Source organism: Nycticebus coucang, chromosome 13 (genome assembly GCF_027406575.1).
Source record: "Nycticebus coucang isolate mNycCou1 chromosome 13, mNycCou1.pri, whole genome shotgun sequence".
NCBI classification, from domain to species: Eukaryota; Metazoa; Chordata; class Mammalia; order Primates; family Lorisidae; genus Nycticebus; species Nycticebus coucang.
Genome location: NC_069792.1, coordinates 43,360,955 through 43,382,859, shown reverse-complemented (window position 1 = coordinate 43,382,859; position 21,905 = coordinate 43,360,955). Strand labels below are relative to the sequence as shown.

Genomic DNA, 21,905 nt, shown 5'->3' with positions numbered 1-21,905 from the left:
TTATTTATTTATTTTTATTATTAAATCATAGCTGTGTACATTAATGCAATCATGGGACACCATACACTGGTTTTATAGACCATTTGACACATTTTCATCACACTGGTTAACATAGCCTTCCTGGCATTTTCTTAGTTATTGTGTTAAGACATTCTACTTTTACTAAGTTTCACATATACCCTTGTAAGATGCACCACAGGCAGGCGGTGCCTGTGGCTCAGGAGTGGGGTGCCGGCCCCATATACCAGAGGTGGTGGGTTCAAACCCAGCCCCAGCCAAAAAACTGCAAAAGAAAAAAAAAAAAAAAAAAAGATGCACCGCTGGGGGGGGGGGCGGCGGGGAAGATGCACTGGGGGTGTAATCCCACCAATCACCCTTCCTCCACCCCTCTCCCCCCTCTCACTTGATATGGGCCTGTTCAACATTTCCACTTGATTCTGGCTAAGTCTTGGAAGGTGACATGCTTCCAAGTATTGGTCAATTTCCTTCAGATTTTCATATTTCTGAGAATAAAGTTTCTTGTAATATTCATTAAGGGTTTTTTTAATTTCTGAGGAGTCTGTTGTTATTTCATCTTTGTCGGTTCTGATTGATGAGATTAGAGATTTTACTCTTTTTTTCCTGGTTAGCTTAGCCAAAGGTTTATCTATTTTATTGACCTTTTCGAAAAACCAACTTTTTGATTTATTCATCTGTTGTATAATCCTATTGTTTTCAATTTCATTTAATTCTGCTCTAATTTTGGTTATTTCTTTTCTTCTACTGGGTTTGGGGTTGGAATGTTCCTTTTCCAGTTGCTTGAGATGTCCCATTAAGGTGTTAACTTCCTCTCTTTCTGTTCTCTTGAGGAAGGCTTGCAGTGCTATAAATTTCCCTCTTAGGACTGCCTATGCAGTATCCCAGAGGTTCTGATAATTCGTGTCTTCGTTGTCATTTTGTTCCAAAAATTTGTCAAATTCCTTCTTAATCTCATCTCTGACCCAGCTATCATTCAGCATAAGGTTATTTTAAACCTAACCATCCAACATTTGGATTTAGCAGACATCTACAGAACATTTCATCCCAACAAAATTGAATACACATACTCGTCATCAGCCCATGGAACATACTCCAAAATCGATCACATCTTAGGTCACAAGTCTAACCTCAGTAAATTTAAAGGAATAGAAATTATTACTTGCATCTTCTTGGACCACCATGGAATAAAAGTTGAGCTCAGTAACAACAGGAATCTGCATACTCATACAAAAACATGGACGTTAAATAACCTTATGCTGAATGATAGCTGGGTCAGAGATGAGGTTTATTTTTTTTTTTTAACTACAATTTGGCTTTTCTGGGTCCTCTAAATTCCATATGAGTTTTAGGGTCATATTATCAATTTCTGCAAAAAGGGCCTGATATTTTTGTTAGGGATTGTGTTGAATCTGTAAATAAATTTAGGTAGTACTGCCATTTAAAAACTTTTTAAGTGGACATCAAATGACTTTCTACTTATTTAGATATTTAACTATTTTCAACAATGTATTATAGTGGGCGGCGCCTGTGGCTCAGTGAGTAGGGCACCGGCCCCATATGCCGAGGGTGGCGGGTTCAAACCCCCAGCCCCGGCCAAATTTCAACAAAAAAATAGCCGGACGTTGTGGCGGGCGCCTGTAGTCCCAGCTGCTCGGAAGAGAATCGCGTAAACCCAAGAGTTAGAGGTTGCTGTGAGCTGTGTGACGCTACGGCACTCTACCCGAGGGCGGTACAGTGACACTCTGTCTCTACAAAAATAAAACAAAAAACAAACAAAAAAGATACATACTTGCACTTCTTTTGTTGAATTTGTTACTAATTAGGTTATATGTTTAATGTGCTTGGTAAATGAAACTAAATTTCTCAATTTCATTTGTAGGTTATTCATTGCTTGTGCTATAAATTCTCCACAATAAATTCTCCTGTAGGTATTTGGTAGACTTCATCATGAAGCTATCTAGTTCTGACCTTTTTTGCATGTGAAAATTTTTAATTATCAATTCAGTATGTTTATCTACTATCAACCTATTCAGATTATCTATTTCTTCATAAGATAATCATGATAGTTTGTATTTAACCTTTCCATTATATCTAAGCTATATAACTTTTCATCATTGGGATCCTCAATCTATTTCCTTGTAATCATTTTTTATTTCTGTAAGGTTAGTAATGATATTCAATCTTTGATTTCTGATTTTAACAACTTATTATTTTCTTAGTTATTAATAGCATTTTAATTGACATTTTTACAGTATATGATATTTGATACATGTATAAACCATGCGGGTTTATTAAATCAATAAAATTATTACATCCAAAAATTCACGTAGTTATTGTTTTCTGTGGTGAGACATTTGAAATGTATTATTTTAGTTATTTGAAATATACAATGCATTATTATTGTATCAATTATATACATGTTTCTGTACAATATTTCTCAAATCTTATTTATTCTATCTAACTGAAACTGTACTTTTTGACTAACAGTTTCCTTCCATCCTCCCACCCTACCCCAACCTCTGGTAACAACATTGTGCTCTCTATTTCTATGAGTTTAACTTTTCTAGTTTACACATATAAGTGAGGGAATGCATTTGTCTTTCTGTATGTATATATGTATATACATACATATATATATATATACATACATATATATATATATATATATCAGGAGTGGGATTGCTGAATTACCAGATGGTTCTATTTTTAGTTTTTTGTGAACCTCTATTCCATTTTCTATAATGAATGTACTTTAATAGGTATTTGGTAGACTTCATCATGAAGCCATTTGGTTCTGGCCTTTGTGTGTGTGTGTGTGTATGTGTAAAAATTTACATTCCCATCAAAAACATACAAGAGCTCCCTTTTCTCCACATCCTCATCAGCATTTGCCTTTTATCTCTTTGATAAAGGCTGTTTAACAGATGTAAAGTGAAATCTCACATGGGTTTTAATTTGCATTTCCTTAGCAATTAGTGATAATGAGCATTTTTCATGTACTCCTGGCCATTTGTATGTCTTCTTTTGAGAAATACCCATTCTTCTCCTTTGCCTCTTTTTAAATTGCGTGATTTTTTTTTTTGCTACTTAGCTGTTTGAGTTCCTTATAGATTTTGGATATTAGTCTGTTATTAGATGGCTGGTTTGCCAATATTTTTTCTTATTCTGTGGGCTATCTCTGCACTTTGTTGTTCCCTTTGCTTCAAAATTTAAAATCTTAAATTAAAATTTGATACAATCCTATTTGTCTAGTATTGCTTTTGTTGCCTCTGCTTTGGGGTTAATATAAAAAATTGCTGCCCAAATCGATGTCATACAGTTTTCTCCTTCTGCTTTTTCTTTTAGTAATTTTATACTTTCAGGTCTATGGGTCTTGAACTCATTTTGAGTTGATTTTTGTATATGACATGAAATAAGGTTCCACTTTCCTTTTTCTGCATGTGGATATCCAGTTTCTCCAGTACTGTTTATTGAAGAGTGTGTCCTTTCCCCATTGTGGGCTCCTTGAATCTTTGTCAAAATTAATTGACCATAAATGAGAGAGTGTTTTATTTTAGTTACAATATTGCTTTTTTTTTTTGAGACAGAGTCGCTCTTTGTCTCCCCTGGTAGAGTGTTGTGACGTCATAGCTTACAACAACCTCAGAATCTTGGGCGCAAGTGAGTCTCTTGCCTCAGCCTCTCAAGTAGCTGGGACTACAGGTGCCTGCCACAAAACCCAGGTGTTTTTAGAGGCAGGGTCTCATTCTTGCTCAGGCTAGTCTTAAACATGTGAGCTCAAGCAATCCACCCACCTTGACTTCCCAGAGTGCTAGGATAATAGGCATGAGCCACCATGCCTGGCAACACAATTATTTTTTTAAATTATATATTGTCAGGAATTACAGAAGCCACCTCATCTTCCTTTTTGACACCTCTTTCCTCATATAGCTTGTTTTATTCTTTTACTTTCTATTTATTTATATCTTTGAATCTTACATGTGTTCCTAATTAGACTATTTTAATCTGTTCTGAAAATCTGCTTTTTCATTACTGAGTTTAATACATTGTTGTATATTTACTTTTAATGTAATTATTGATAGCAAAAGATTTACATCTAGGATTTTGGATTTTTTTTTTTTTTGAAACTGCCACCTCCAGCATATGGGGCCATAGACGCTGCCCCTGGTATTTGTTTTTTATATGTCTTATATTTTCTTTGTTCTTTTTCTCCATTATTGCTTTATTTTGTGTTGATACATTATAGTAAAACATTTTAATTTTGTTTTTATCTCCTTTATTATTTTAAGCTATTTTCCTAATGATTCCCTGTGGAATACAATTAATATCTCAATTTAATTCAATCTAGATCAGATTAATACCAACTTAACTGAAGTACTAAACAAATATTTGGCTCCATATAACTCTCTGTTCCCTCTTCCTGCTTTTAGTGTTGTCATGTAAATTACATCATATAAAAGCACATCAAATGATTTTTGTAATTATTTATGTAACTGTTTTAATATCACATAAAAAAGTACTACAAAAAATTAATTTACTCTGTATTTTTTATTTACTTATATACTTACCTTTCTCTGTGTGGATTCAAGTTACTGTCTAGTGACCTTTCACATTATCTTTAAGGACTCCCATAAGTGTTGTATACAGAAAGATTGGCAGAGATAAGTTGTCTCAGTTTTTATTAGAGAGAATAACTTAACTTCTCCCTGATTTTTAACTGATAGTTTTCCTTAAGATAAATTTCTTTTTGCTTTTTCTTATTTTTCGTTCTCTTTGAGATAGTCTTGCTCTTGTTGTACTGGATAGAGGGCAGCTGTATCATCTTAGCTCACTGAAACCTCAAACTTCTGGGTTTAAGGGATCCTTTCTCTGTCTCAGCCTCCCAGGTAGTCGGGATTATAGGCACACACCACCGGACCTGGCTAATTTTTCTATTTTTTATCAAATAAGGTCTTGATCATGCTCAAGCTGGTCTTAAACTCCTGATTTCAAGTGATCTTCCCACCTCAGCAACCCAGAGTGCTAGGATTATAAGTATGAGCCACCGCACTTGGCCTAAAGATTCTTTCTCTGGTGTTACCTACTAATAGATCTAATCCAATTGTTCAGACATGGAATTCGGATAGTACATATTCTGAACTAATGTTAAATATTTCAAGTATTTCACCTATATATAAGCTTATTTTCTGTTTAGAAAACAAGAATGAATAACAAATTAGAGAAATAAATAACATGATCATGGTCTTTTGTATTCCCCTGAAATTGAAACGTTGTTTCATTATTTTATTTTTTAAAACTTTCCAATATCTTTAGGTCTGAATAACAAAGATATGCAATTAGAACTCACAATGAAGATAGACATTGGAAAAATATTCTGGCCAGGCTTTAAGGGAAAATCTTCATGAATCATAGAATACACCTCATGTGTCAGTCTATTAAGGCAACTAACACACACTGGGTATTTTACAAGCAATGAAAATGTATTTCTTCCAGTTCTGAAAGCTAAAAAGTCACAGATCAAGATACTAGCAGGTTTGGTCTCTGATGAAGGCCTGCTTTCTCACAGACAGCCATCCTTACAATCTACCCTCACACGGTAGAAAGGTGAGGGGACTATCTTGAGCCTCCTTTTATGAGGGCACTAATTCATGAGGGTTCCACCACTAGGACTTAATAACTTCCCAAAGGCTTGCCCTCTTCATACTATCACCTCAGGGGAAAGGATTTCAGATGAATTTGGGGGGCACACAGATATTCAAACTATAAAACCTCAGTTGCTATTAAAGCATATCCTTACTTTAAGATCAATGCTTGTGTTTCAAGATCACATTTGCCTTTAAGGAAGCTATGGTTTATGGTAGGAGTAAAGAAGTATTACTTTTATTATAAGAGTATATGACTTGAATTATGGCTAATTCATATGTAGAAAAGATGCCTACCGCATTTTTTATGAGATTTAGCTATTGTGTTCTTGTATGTTAAATAAAATTTAAGCCACAACAAAAAATATCTATGCAGGTTAAGGAAATGGTAAAAATTTAGTAATATAAAATATTTAAGTACTAAAATGAATATAAAATTTTCTTATAGTAAGGAGCTATGAAGTTTTTGAGATATAACCTCAAAAAAGTTTGGAAAATAATGAAATAAAATGAAAGAGAAGAGAATAATACTATAATACTTAATGGGCTACAAGTAAAGAAAAAGTGCAATATGATATTGATATAAAAGAGAAAAGCACGTATATCATCAATCATGTTATAGGAATGCATCCTAAAGGTAGATGATAATGAAATTTGACTTAGGATCTGGTTGCATGTTAGCCACTAAATTGGAATCTCAAGGAAGTTAATTCCTTTAGCTTTCATGAGCTTCGGTTATCAATCTTAAAAATATCTTCTGCATAGAGATCCAGTGGAAAATGCTGAGATCATTTCACTTCATTAAACTCTATCCACATGTCTATATTTTTGTTTATAAATGACTACATGTAACATATATTACCAGTATATGCTATAATTTTAATGTAAGTACTCTTTATATATAGCAATCATAATACAGTAAGTAAATAATAACAATCATGTTTTAGTAGCATTGTCACTTAAACTAGAGACTGTATATGTTTTGTTCATTATTTTAAATCATAATATTGTTTCCCTGTTAATATTTTATTGCTTACAAAAACTGAATGAATAAGAGGCTGAATGAACAATGTCAGTTCAGGAAGCTTCCTTAAATATTGAAACTAGCGGAACTAGCGGCCAGAAAAGAGACCAGAAGGTACAAACAGCTGTGTGGAATTGCACCAGAGAAATGGAAGCCTCAGCAGTGGATTGAAATTCAGTGGCCTGGTGACAAGGGACTGCTAGAGGGAATACTTTAAATAAATGGCAGAGGGAGAGCAATGCGCACATGAATAAAGAAAAGGGAGAGAGACACAGACACCTAGCTTGGCTTGTTTGTTAAGGGGGATGAACAAAGAAACCTACAAAGGTCAGATATTTAATGAGTCAACTGCTTTGATAGTAAAAAACATCTGAGATGTCAGAACAGGATGACTTAAAAACTAGAGAGAATTTTGACACAGGTAGGTGTAAACATGAGACTTCTAAATTTTTTATAAGAAGTGTTGAAAAAACATCCTATTGAAGTTCAAGTTGGAATGCCTTATTTAATATAAATAATCAAATTAAAACTGATTTGTCAAATTTGGGAGTTTATATTTTAGTAGTCACCTGAGTTATTAACATGCCATCAGAAAAAAATTTATATCTAAATTTAATTTTAGAAACTTTTTGAAGAAATAAAATGTGTAATTATAAATACTAACATATGAAGGGAAAAATTCATTGTGGAAAAATTCACCCAACACAAATACATTTAAAAGAAGAGTTAATTATACCTCTTCATTGTCCCTCAATTCCATTCCTCTCCACTAAGGCAAGGATTTTAAAAAATATATTTTTGTGGTGTCTTTTTGGACCCACACCTATGTTTAAAAATGATAGATATGTATATATAAATTTATTCTTTTTCATAAATATATAATTTGTACAATTTTGCAATTATTCTCTTTATTTTCTTTTCTTTTTCTTCCTCAGTGTATACAAATCTACCTCATTCTTTTTAACCACTGTTAGAATTTAATAGAGGAGGTATATCATGATATGCATAGCCAGTCTTCTGTTGAAGGACAGTTAGATTGTTCTCATATTTTTTACCATTAGAATTTCAGTGATTTAAAAATAAATTAATTTTTAATTACTACTCTCAAGCTATGGAAAAGCAATGTTGAATGGTTAGCCTTTTTCCCTTCAAAGTTACTTTATCCTCTCAAAACTCCTTTGATTTATTTTTCCCTGCTTGATTGCTGATTAAATGGAACTAATTAAGAGAGATCATTGAAGGAAAACTCTCAAAATATGTAAATCTTTTTGGCTGGGTGCCGTGGCTCACGCCTGTAATCCTAGCATGGTTCCAGGCTGAGGCAGGTGGATTGCCTGAGCTTAGGCGCTCAAGAGTAACCTGAGCTATAGTGAGACCCTGTCTGTATTAAAAGTAGAAAAATTAGCCAGGCATTGTGGTTGGAGCCTGTAGTTCTAGCTAGAACTTATAAGGCTGAGATAAGGGGATTGCTTGAGTCCAAGAGTTTGAGGTTGCTGTGAGCTATGATGCCAGAGCACTCCACCCAGGGCAATAGAGTGAGACTCTGTTTCAAAAGAAAAGAAATAAATATTTTCCATAGACACATGTTGACAAAAATTCCAGTTAGGCTTTGAATATCATGACCCTGACAAACCACTTTGTACAAAAAGTGACATAATGTGCAGGGAATGGCTTTAGAATTTGTCTCAGATGTGTTCCAAACTTGATTCTAAGCAGGAATATCCTACATATTACTTTTTTGCCTTATGCCCACATCCGTGGAAAAAAACAATATATCTATCTTTATTTGTTTCTCTGAAGAATAAAACAAAGGATGCCCTTGACACAAAAAATGCATTAAATTGTATGCCACCCACTAAAAAATAAAGTACTAAAAGTTCTATTAATGTATCCACTATTTTGTTGGTAAAAGGACTAGGGTTGGGAAACTAAAAATACGTCTGGAGACTTTTTTCCCGCTATCTGTATTATCTCTGGATCACTCAGATAATTAATTTGACCACTTCCTGTCTTACCTATGAAAATCAGTGTTATATTGTACTAAAAGTGTTTATAAGATAATGGTTCCCAAAGAATGTAGCATCACCTGAGATGTTACTATAAATGCAATTTAGGCTTTAGTCCATATCTACAGAAAAGGAAATTCTGGGGTTTGAATCCAATAACTTTTATCTCAATGAATCCTCTGATTTTGATCTGTACTCAAGGTGGAGAAGTTACTAGTGTGTATCTTAAACCATAAGTGAGATGTTATTCATTTCACTACCTACAACTTTAAAGAAGAAATACATTTAAATAGTACATTTTTAGCAAGTCAAGTGAAGTTGTCAAGTGAAATTATGAGCAATTATAAAGATGTAGAACTCAAAATAGTGGCCTGCATTTTATCTTGCCAAATTTCTGTCCACATTAGTCTATTACCTGTACAGCCTTTCACCCAGGTTTCAGAAATGACACGTTTACTAAGTGTTTTCAGATGCTCATCGCTAAGCTGACAAGCTAAATCTGGAACTGTTTTCAGAATCTTCCATACAGTTTTGTGTTCATGTGGTGTCCTGTGAATAGGCCTTTAAAAAAATAAAAAGAATACAAGTTCAGTAGACCATATAATAAATTCAAAGAAAAAACAAATGTTCCTTGATTTTTTGAGTTTCCAAATTTGGGGTTTCTTTTTAATTAAATGATGAAGAACTGGGATGATATTCTATTTTGTCTTACCAACTTTAGAATATATATTTCTTCTAACATTCTAATGTACTGTCATAATACGACTTTAGGAAACTACATAGTGCCTTTACTTTTAAAAAAAATTAGAAAGTACAGTACTTCAATTGTAAGACTGAATCTTTTATTAGTAGTAATTATAACAATAAAGGCCCCCTTCATATTAAATACAAAAGTTGATGTTCTCACTGCTTATATTTGATGCTTTTAAGTACTACTAAAGTTAGATCAAATGAAACTATAGTTTAACACTGAAAAAAAAAACAAATTTTAAGTGAAAAGATGTACATGTAAATGCATATGTTATCTTAGAATTGATGTTTATCATTTATTCTTAATCATTAGATTCATTCTTTAATAAATGTAACAGTACAAGCAGTATATAAAATTCATGTTAATCTAAATTCTCAAGAGACTAACCCTAGCTATCATACACATCATCACTAAGTACTCAGCATTTTTTTTAAGCAAGTTTTTTAAAATCTGGTCTAAAAATCAGTTTAGCAGCAAGAGAATGTAAGTTGCCCATACCACATATGTGGGTTTGCTAGTAAAAATCTCAGTTTAGACACAGCATTTCATCTCCTCATCTGGTGTGTGTGCATGTGTACATGTTTGCTGTATGTGTGGTTATTGCAGAATGATATAATTTGTGGGTCTTGTTGTAGGTTGTAGCAAAAAGAAAAAAAAAAGCTCAAACAACACTAGTTTAGTAGAAAGTACTTAGAAATAATTTTCAGGAAACTAGCTCCCCACTAAGCATTATTTAAAAATTTATATTTCAGATGCAATAATAAAAAAATAGTATTGGGAATAGCATAGTTTCATAACCAAAACCTAAAATACATATCGTTGACTTAGCATACAAATAAGGAATGGCAAGAAAATAATATCACAGACAAATAAGATGGAAATACATAGTATTTAGCAGCAAAATATTATTTCCCTGCAATAATTTGGAAGGCAAACCAAGGGCCTAGGAAATTTGGTACTTCATAGAAAGTTGTTAGAAAGAGCCGGCAAGTTGCTTCCCTCAGCTCAGTGTCGTGTGTCTGTAGCAAAATATTGTTAAGTGACTGAAGTTTATCAGTCTCTTTATTCTTTAAAGAAAATAAAGGCGGCACAGATATTAAAGCCAAGAACTTCTTGATCTCATGTAGCAAGAAAATATTGAAAGAAAAAAATCTTGACTATGAAGGGGCCATTAAGTCTTCTCAGCTAAATACACATAGATCAGACAGAAGCTTGCTATATTTTTGAAGGATTTTTACCATTCAAGAAGCCAATATTATAGACAATAAAGTTTTGACTCATTGAACCAAAAGAAATTGTACAACACTCTTCACCCTTCAAAAGAAACATCTTCTCCAATGTTCTTGTTTGTTTGTTGAGACAAAAGATGATAAAACCTCCCAGAAAGTAGAGCCAAGGAGTATTCCTCCCCACAAAACAGATCCAGATCTAATTTTGAAAACTTCTAACACCGTCAGGGCAAAAGTTTTTACAGTATTCACTCAGCAAAACTACATGGCTGCTACAAATCAATGACTACAAAATGTCTGTTTCCATTTCTTCCTTTTTCTGAATGTAAGACTTTATAGAGGACAGATAATCTCTGGATCCACTATTGTATATTATATAAGAGGACAGCAACAAATAACTTAACCCCATTGCGCCACAGGCGCTGCCCACTTTCTCTCTGGTTTTTATATTAGTGCATCAGAAATAGCCATATCCATTCTTGATGGAGAGGAGGGTATATCCTCCAAGATCCTGGACTGTGAGATGAAGTAATGGGTGAAACTTCTGATTTTGTCTATTATTGAGTATGAATATGTGTGTTGAAAAGTGGCATGCACAGGTAGGTGGTAACCAGCATGAGGCAAACTTCAGAACAGATGCTAGCTGCTCAAGAATTGATTCCTCTTATTTCTAGGCACACAGGTGAAACACATCTCAGAGTCACTCATCATGCGACCATATGACTGAGTTCTAGCTAGTAGAGCGAACAGATGCAGAGGTAAAGGGTGGCCTACAACATGGCCAAATTTTGTAAATTCATTTGAATCTGCATTTGTTAGGTAGAAAACAGTATGTGTGTGCAAATATTTGAACACATATATCAAAATATATGTAAAAATATGTATCACATAATCATATGTGCATAATAGGGAGATGTGCATGTATATATGTGAGTTGTACCTCAATATACGTATAGATACAAACAAGTTCTAAAATAATTATAGCACGTAGTATGTGCCAGATACTCTTTGTGTATAAAATATACCAATATACCTCCTTTATGAAATCTTTCCTATTTCACAAATAGGAAATGTTAAATGTGCTCAAGATCTCATGAATAGTAACAGAACTAAGTAGCAATGGTTAGAACCTGGGCAGTTGGACTCTGGACTCCATGTTTGAGAATTTTAGCTTATGGTCAAAGGCTTCGTGTGATTTTTCAGTCATCACCACAGGCGATTGGAAAGGCTTTACTTGTCAGGCCTCATGAAGGAAGCTGCTCTTTCCACATCAGACTTCACATACAGCCAGCGTATGGCAGTCTCTGAAGCCAGCAATACTGGCTGGTATGTATAACTGCATGCCTAAACCAAGGCTCTGCATTTGGAATTCTCCCTGGAGGATCTTACAACCACTTTTCTTCATTCTAACTCAGTGCTCAGCCCTTCTCTACTTGTAGCCTTCCTTTTGCCCCCACTCCAGATTTATATTTGATAAATCTCACCACTTAAAAGGTTGAAAATAATAATTTTCTTGTTGTTGTTGTTGTTGCTGCTGCTGCTGTTTAGAAATGGGATTTGGCTCTTTAGCCCAGGCTGAAGAGCAGTAGTACAATCATAGCTCCTGTTTCAGCCTCCTGAGTAGCTGGGACTATTACACCATAATGCCTATCTAAACTTTTTCTTTTTCTCTTTTTCAAGACCAAGTCTCACTATGTTGCTCGGTCCAGTCTCAAATTCCTAGTCTCAGGAGATCTTCTCACCTCAGCCTCTCAAGTCACTGGAATTATAGTGTGAACCACTGCGCCAGGCTAAAATTCTTTATCATTTTGATGTGTGATAATTTACTTATTTTATAATTTACATATTCTGACTCAAACATGTGAAATATTATTTCCTACATGTAGCAGCCTGTATAGCCTATGGCTGGGAGGAGTGAGAGTTATAAGAAATACCTGTATAGCCCAATGGAACACCTTGGTAGAAAGGGCATAGAAAGAGATTTGGCTCTCCTAACAAGCATGAGGGCTTGCGAGATGAGAGCATTGGTGAATTGGCAGTCTCTATACCTGTGCTGTTGAGAGGCACAAGACCAGCCATATATTAGGCTGGAAGAGAAGGCAGTCGGGGGCATGCTCATTCTATCACGGACATGCTTACTCTGACTCCTCTCCTGCCTGCAAATGCCAGCATGGCATCTCTGCTGAAGATTACCAAGCTCTGCTAAAGACTAAGATCTATCTTTCTAAGAAGACTGCTTTTCTCTCCCTAAGACACTCTCTCTCCAGCTAAAGTAGATAGCCCTCAGGCAACTAAGAGACCTGAGCAAGGTAACTTAGTGGTCCATGTCCAGAACCTAGGTAAGCCGGCCCGAGACCTGGCCAGTCCTGGGCCCTGACAAGTGGTGTCAGGAATGAGATATGACAAATGGCATAGTCGGCAGGATCCGGTGAATGTGGACCAAGAGGGAAATAAGCTTTATCAAATGAGAGAGAAAAGAGAAATAGAAATACTTAAAGGGAAAAGAAATATCTAAGACAGCCAACAATAGGGCTTTCTCATTTGGTTTTTCATCATCTTTCCTACATTTTCTCTTTCCAAATTCTAACTACTTCTGTGGGGAAAAAAGCCAATAAAAGCTTGTAGCCTCTTCTGGGAAGTGGCTGAAAAGAAAAAAAAAAAAAACAGGAAAAAGCATTTAGACAAGAGGGAAAGAGAAAAGATAAGACTAGGAGATAAGAACCCCATGAACACATTAATGTACACAGCTATGATTTAATAAAAAAAAAACCTTTAGCAGACAAGCCTTTAGCCTCAGGGGTGAGAAAAACCTTTGGTAAAACAGCAAAGAGAAAAGTTTGGGAATAGGTTGCAAGAGTTTATTAAGTTAGGAAAGAGAACTTCTAACTGCCTTCCCCTATGTCTTCACCCAATGACAGCAGGAAGTAGCTTTTGAGAGATCGAGGCCTGAATCCCTTTTTGGCAGTTAAGAGTTCTGATTAAAAGAATTAAGGTAGATTAAGGGAGCTGGTGAATAAATAGAGGAAGTGAAGTTTTGTAAAACAGCTAAAGAGTTCCTGTCCCTTTAAGGCAGTCAAAGGTTCTAAGAATTGAAAAGGAAACATTGTAAAAAGTAGAAGGCAGTAAGTCAGTAGAGGAAAATCATGGCAGCTGATATAAAACAGTTAAGAGATCAGATGAATCTTATAGTTGAAGCAGGTAAATGCTATATTGACATGACAACTCAAATTGGGCAGCTGGAAGATTAGGGTAAATCCCCCAGTTAAATCAAATGCCATAAATGTGGGAAGCTAGGCCATAAGTGAAAAGAGTTTTTAAAAGGGAAAAGAACGCTGAATGCTAAAGAAAAGGAACGAAGAGCATGTAAACCTCTAGGTGTTTGTCCCAAGCGTAAAAAAGGCTTTCATTGGGCAAACGAATGCTGTTATCAATTTGAAAAGATGGAACACCTTTATTGTAGGGAAATTATCAGTTGGGGCAGAATCAGGACCCACTGGTAAGTGGAAAAAGTTAAAACATAGTTTAATATTTTCATTTCAAACTATTCTCAAAAAAAAAGAAAAAAAAACAGTATAATTCAATTCTATGCCATGGGAGCAGTCTGCCAGCTTGGTTAGACCTGTGGTGCCCAGCATAAAACTGAGGAAATTAAGCCAGACCAATGGATATCCGATGGAGAAGAGTTAGATTACATATTTGTGGAATATTTGGTTATCCTGCATGGTGAAGGGGTAACCCACCTCTTATCAGCGTCTGTGTACTATAACAGGGTCCAGCTAAAGAGCCTGCAAACAGCCCAACGGGGAAAGGGACACTCTGAACCAAGTGACTCCTTTGGAAGATTATGAGAGGGAGAACACAGGAAGGGAAGAGTAACTGAGAGTTAAACCACCTTTGTGCTAGGGAGCTCCATTTGAAAAAAGAGTCTGGAATCAATTGGCAAAAATTCCCCTGGAAAAGCGCTTGAAAGCAGGAGAAACTTCGCTACCGAGGAACTGAAGTGTGGGACCACTGAAGGACCACGAGTAACAGAGCCTTTGAGAGGAACTGTGAAGTGTGCGACGTCAGTCCACGAATAACAGTCTTTTGAGATCTGTGAAGGGTGGATTTATTAGGACCACGAGTAGCAAAGCCTTTGGAATAGCGAGAGAAAAATCCTTGCTTGCAAAGATTGCAAGGAAAGCATTATCTTTTGTTCATCCGTTAAGTAAATAGTAAATATCAAAGGAAAGTTGTACAGTTAAAGAAATGGTAAATTCTCTCAGCAAAGATTTTCTCAGTTTAAAAAGACCTTTAGGTGAATTAACATTACAATCATCGGTTTTCCCTAGCAGCAGCTAATAGTTACATCTGTATTGGGCTTCCTCATTTAAAGAGCCCATACCTGGAATTCTGAACTTTGACAATTATCATATTCTTTTGCCTAGAAAGAAAAGGGCTAGATAACAGGAACAACTGCCCTTACCACATTAAAAATTTTGTTTGTATATAAAAAGGGGGGAAATGTAGCAGCCCGTATAGCCCATGGCTAGGAGAAGTGATTGTTATAAGAAATACCTGTATAGCTCAATGGACCACCTTGATGGAAAGGGCTTGGAGAGGGATTTAGCTCTCCTAACAAGCATGAGAACTCATGAGATGAGAGCAGTTGTGAATCGGCAGTCTTTACACCTGTGGTGTTGAGAGGCACGAGATCAGCCTTATATTAGGCTGGAGAAGGCAGTCAGGGGCATGCACATTCTATCACCGACCCGCTTACTCTGACTCTGACTCCTCTCCTGCCTGCAGAAGGCCAGCATGGCGTCTCTCAGTGCTGAAGATTACCAAGCTCTGCTAAAGACTAAGCTCTATCTATTCTAAGAAGACTGCTTTACTCTCTCTAAGACACTTTCTCTCCAGCTGAAGTAGATAGCCCTAAGGCACCTTACAGACCTGAGCAAGGTAACTTAGCGGTCTGCATCTGAAACCTAGTTAAGCCAGACAGAGACCTGGCCAGTCTTGGGCCCTGACAAGTGGTGTCAGGAATGAAATGTGACACCTACAATTAACCTAATCTTTTTCCTGGAAATCTCATTCCTTCTCAATTCCTCCTGACTTCTACACTATTTCTACACTACCAATAACATTTTTGGAATATCATATTTGGGCCGTGGAAAAACAGAAGTGGTAGTAACGCACCAATCCCACCTCCTGCTACCACCTTTCTCCAACCACCTTTCTCCCTTTCTCATACTGCCTTATTTTAGCAATAGTATTAAGGATTTTTGAGGTTTTGCTCTGACAAATAATCAACATATTCCTCTGAAATTCCCCCCTAAAACCACTTGAATCTTACATACATTCTTGTATTTATCTTTGGGATGATAAATAAAAACATTTGGGTATGAAAATCTAACCTCCACTTCTTTAAACATGGCCTTCACTTCTCTCTCAATCATGTGAGAAACATCCTTTACATAGATGGCACCCATTCCTTCTTACTAGTGACTTCCTGGACTACTCTTATTATAAGAAATACTGCAATGAAAGAAACTAGATTAATGAAAAAGAAACACATACATTGCAAACTATTTCATAAACTATTTGCAAACTATTGTAAACTATTTCATACATTGCAAACTATTTCATAATAGTCTCATTATGAATTACTATATTTTGCCATGTATAATGTGCGTTTTGCTTAAATTTTTTAGGGAAAAATAAGTATGCATATTATACATGGGTAGTACAACTTGGGAGCAGGGGGACCTAGTGGGCCTCCTTGGACAATCCACAATTCTGGCTGGGCCTGCCAGGCACTCAGGGTTCTAGTCCACGAGGATCCAGGATCCCATGAGAGCAGGGCAGAGCAGCCTCCACTGAGCCTCACAGGAGTGGGTAGTGGCAAGGGTACCAAGGCAGGCCATGGCTATGTGGGATGAGGGCCAAGACCGAAGTTCCAGGCATGCAGATAGGGTCAGGGACCCCAGACAGGGACCCACCTAGCTACCAAGGCTGAGAAGCCTCAGAAGCTCCTGCCTTCTAGCCACACACCTGGTCATCTTAGCCATGGTTCCTGATGTAACAGGGACAAAAGCACTCCCAGGAGATTGGGAAGAAACAGCTTTCACAATGCAGGGTGGTGCAGACTTAGGCTCTGTAGTAAAAATGCTTAGTTTTCCAGACACACACACAATTTTTCTCCCGACAGGGGATTGGAAATATATGAGGGGATTGACTGCATCCTTGTGCCAGTGGGTAGAGTAATCTTTCGTATGAATGTGCTTAAAACTCTGAAAAAAGATAATCAATTTGCATGACAAGACACATAAACAAAGTCATTATTCTTGGATAGGATATTTGCCAATAAAACCATAAATTAGAACTCCCAGGTACAAACGGGTGAAAACAGTGATGAATATGCTATAAGAAAGGGAGAGGGGAGGTGGGCAGATGGAGGGTGATTGGTGGGATTACACCTGCGGTGCATCTTACAGGGTACATATGAAACTTAGTAAATATAGAATGTAAATGTCTTAACACAATAACTAAGAAAATGCCAGGAAGGCTATGTTAACCAGTGTGATGAAAATGTGTCAAACGGTCTATAAAACCAGTGTATCGCATTAACGTACACTGCTATGATTTAATAATAAAAAAAATTTTCAAAAAAAAAGAAGCAATATTTAAACTGAGGATCTAAGAGGACTTCATCAGAGACACATAGCTAATGGAAAAGATTTAAAATGCTAAAAATTAATGAGTAAAGAGTAAATCATGTTGCTAACACACATATACCACACACAGCATGTGCACAAGTGCATACAAATACTAAATCTAAATAGAATAATTTCAGCTCATTAGAATAAATTACTAAATTATGAAATAAAAAGGAAAAAAGCATACAAGTCTATTTAAAATGAAATCTAAATATTTATGTAGAAGGATATATATCATAGTAGCCAAAATTAAAAATATTCAAGAATAAATGATTAAAGTGTTGACTTTTCTCAAGGGGATATTATTTAGCTTATCACAGTATCAGGCATATAATTCATAATTCTAGGTACCAACAGAAACCTACAATACCAGTCATATGTTATTAAATATAACCTATATGATTATCTGGGACAGGGGGGTTATAAGTGATTCTTAAGATCTGTTTTTACAATTGAAAATGCCATAAGATGTTTACTTCATATTTTCAGTTTTGAGTCTTAATGAGTCAGAAATCATTATCTTCTTAAAGATTATTTCATTTAACTAAGTGCTTTTAAAGTGTCAGTTTATCCTATTGGTTATTTCCATCACCTGGTTTCTTCTTCCTTAAGAACATGAGAACTGTGTACTAGACTATACATGAAATGACAATTGCCTCTTGTCTTATTTCATCCAGTAAACTCTCATTTTAAATTATTGGGTATAGCTTAGTCAGAGAACTGAGTATTCTCTATATTGTTTATTTATTTACTTATTCTTAGTGTAAGATGTCTAAGCTGTTTAGTTTTATCTGACTGGGAACAAGAAATTCTGTTAAGGACACCTTCTTGCCATTTTGTAGACAAATAGGAAAGAAAATAAAGCGGAGTAATTCTGATTATAAGAAACACTTCGTTCATGGAGAATTACCAGAAGAGCAGTGAAGGTCTCTAAAAGTGAAAGATTTCAGAGATGCTGATTATCTAGGTACATTCATAAACTGATTTTTAATTAGAAGTGGAAATATATGGGAGCTGATGAATATATTTGAAAAGCTGTCAAATTAAAGAGGGATTAATATCATTCTGTCTGGAAATTATGACTAAATGTTATAAAGGGGTCAATTTTTCTCATTAAAAAGCACAATTAAACAACATTAAAATAAGAACATCTTTGGGGAGATACAGATGAAATTCAAGCATTAACTCCCTATCCAAGTCCCCCTATGGTTTAAGTTTATACTTTCTCTTAATATTGGTCAAAAATAACCCCCCCCCCAAAAAAAAATATCAACATGAGGCTCAGTCTTATGTGCCATGGGAAACTTGATAGTCTTTTAATACCCTGGAGATTTGGATGGAAGCTTAAGTCTCCTCTAGTCATTTCTTGTTGATTTTTCTATTTTCATTGAATGCCTAATCTCTGGTTTAGAAGGCAGAATTTGCTGTGGTGAGTTTGTTTTCTTTTAAATTTTATTACATCCTTCCAACACATAAGATTGAGGATAGAGAAGAAATTACTTATTTTGAATTTTAAATATTTTCACTAGTGATACTATGTGATTCTTATGATACAAGATTGAATAAGAGTAATGATATTCAGATGCACACATGCACACACAGTCATGGAGCACTTTGCAACTAAATCTTACACAGAGTGTACACGAAGTTAAAGCAGAACTATACCAGGGAAAGGAATGGACAGTTTCCACACTAGACCTCTTCTTTCCCTACACACACCTGAAAGAATAATTAGGACTCCATGGGGCTGATGTAAAATTATAGGAAATATTAGGATTCATTGTGGCATTAATATTTTCAACTAGCTTTTTGACCACTATACTTTGTTATTATCATGCAATTATAAGGAGCAATGAAGAATTGCACTCTCTAATCCAGTCTTCTTGTTTTAAACTGGCAACGTGGAGGTTTAGATATGTGAAATAACTTGCCCACTATCACCTGGTTAATAAATTGTGGAGCCAGGACTTTGTCTTAGGGAATCTCACTCCAGAACTTCAGTTCTCATTTTCTTAGCTACTATTTATAATGCTATATCAAACTATATCAAATCTTTATTATAGTGATTTTCATTGACTGAATTATTGGGACTAATTAAGTTGGGGCAAGAGATATTCCAGTTTTTGTTGGGTCTGACATATAATAAATTAAAAAAGAATACAAATTTATAAAATATTTGGCACAGATATAAATAATTATTTAGAAAAAGCAGTATAAAAAACTATAAATTTTTAAAAACTGAATGATTTTAAAACATCCCTAAATGCATAAAAATACTATAATACTTTTATGTAGTTTCCTGTGTTCTTCCATTCTTTATTTCATTTCTTACATATTTCACCTCTTAGTATGACAATTTTGTAGCATTTGACTGAAAAAACAGATTTTTCTCTTTAGCTTGGTTGATTGCATTTTAAAAAAAAATTCTGATAAATAATTATTTTTTATTTATTTATTTTTTTTCAGAGTCTCACTCTCTTACCCTAGGTAGAGTGTCATGGCATCATAGCTCACAGCAACCTCAAACTCTTGAGCTCAAATGATCCTCTGTCTCAGTTTCCTGAATAGCCAGGACAACTGGAACCCACAATGCCTGGCTAGTTTTTCTGTTTTTAGTAGGACCTGTCTCACTCGTGTTCAGGATGGTCTCAAACTCCTGAACTCAAGCAATCCACTGGCATGGAAGAACCAAAAAGTATACCCCACTAGACTAGATGCAAAGGAAATCTGTCTCTAACTTAACTTTCCCTGAACTGTATGCCCCAAATGCCTGAGGCCTCTCTAATACAAGGTGCCAAGAAAATGAAATGAAGGAAAACATTGGCAGGCAAAGAGAGAACCCATGCTTACAGTTAATAAATCTTACTTTTGCAAATTTTGCAGCATTAGGAGCATGTGAATACATTTCTAGGGCCTCTCTGAGGGCTTCTGAAGGGACTCAGGCAAATTAAATGACAGGCCTAAAGCTTAAGCTTCATTACCTTCAGGGTAAATTTACATCTGAGTTGAGGTCTAATTATTAAGCAAAATAGCAGTAAGAAAATGAAATCAGTAATCAGGCTGAATTCAAAATACAAGGACTTGAATCTGGAGAGAAAGGGGGTAGGGAAACAAAAAAAGATCATGGAGTAAGAAACACAGAGCAAGGTAAACTGATGAGCTTGAATCAGAAGGTAGGGAGGAATTAGCTGAGTTTGAAAACTTGGGGAAATGACAGAAAGAAATTCATGGAACATTAGCGAGGAGCCATCTGTCCCTAGAAAAAGTATCCTGCACACACAGCCACATGAGTTCCTCAAGAATACAAACATTTCCTATAATTTGACAGCCTAGGTTTGGGGATACATGAACATATTCAGAAGTCACACAGTTAAAATCCCTAGGCTTTAGCAGGTATATAACATTTTACCAAATAATCTGTAAACTACAGATTAGTAGGATTTAAAAAAAAAATGACTAAAGTTCCCTTTAATTAAAGGCTGCACATATGCATACTTTTTGACTTCCTTAATAGTATTAGAAACAGTATTTGTGGCTGTTAAAAATTACTCAAAACTGTCAAATACGTGATTTTATTCTAAATGTCATTTTTTAAATATGTCTTCCTTTTCCCCACGTGTTTCTAAGCAACCCACTGTTAAATTCGTTTCCTGGAATCTAACATGTACTTGAAGTATTTCTTGAATCATTAATCATTAATATGCACATCACCTTCTGTCTGACTTTTCATTTTAATTCCCTAATCAGTCAAGGATGAATGAACAGAATAACAATTGATTTTATTTCATCATCCAAATCCACATGACAAATGCTTATCATTAGTTTTTCAATAAATTGAGTTTGGTCATTCAGAGTGTGCACATCAGAGTCATAGTATGATTTGTGTTCTCTTTGCTATTTCTACACACCATTGAAAATTGAAAGATTAATGCCAACAACTTTAACTCTTCAAGCTTTTTTTCAAACTCATAATTAGAAAACAGATGACTATTTTTTCAAATGTCTTCCTTTGTTGTTTGGGGAGGATAACTGGGCTCTTTCTTGTGCAGGGAGAGAATTAAAAGACATGACGTACCAACAGAATATTGAGGTAGTGTATTTCCTTGCATTCACAATGACAGGATTAAAGAAAACATTTGTCCGGAAAAATGTTTAATAATAAGTTGCAATTAGCTTAATTTTCCTATGTGTTTTTATTCCAAGGCCAAATCTGAGAATTTTAAAAATTCTCAGGCAAGATACTGCAAGAAAAGCACTCACTACTTTAACATCTTTGACAAACTCAGCCGTAAGAGATGAGTGGTTAACAATAGCCACACATGGGGCGGCGCCTGTGGCTCAAAGGAGTAGGGCACGGGCCCCATATGCCAGAGGTGGTGGGTTCAAACCCAGCCCTGGCCAAAAACTGCAAGCAAAAACAAAAACAAACAAACAAAAAAACAATAGCCACACATAAAAGGGCATAAGTAAGTTCTCAAAATACTTAAAAAATTGCCTGTAATCTCACATTCTGAACAGATTCAGCAATAGTAAACAC

At 35.5% G+C, this 21,905-nt stretch overlaps 1 protein-coding gene across 1 annotated transcript in view; it reads right to left on the bottom strand.

Moving 5' to 3' along the window:
* Window positions 1-21,905, bottom strand: part of CNBD1 (cyclic nucleotide binding domain containing 1) — a 412,528-nt gene that overhangs the window by 143,578 nt on the left and 247,045 nt on the right. Inside the window, exon 5 of the mRNA XM_053558669.1 lies at window positions 9,106-9,251. Within this exon, the coding sequence (XP_053414644.1) occupies window positions 9,106-9,251 (146 nt within the window). The remainder of the gene's footprint in view (window positions 1-9,105; window positions 9,252-21,905) is intronic.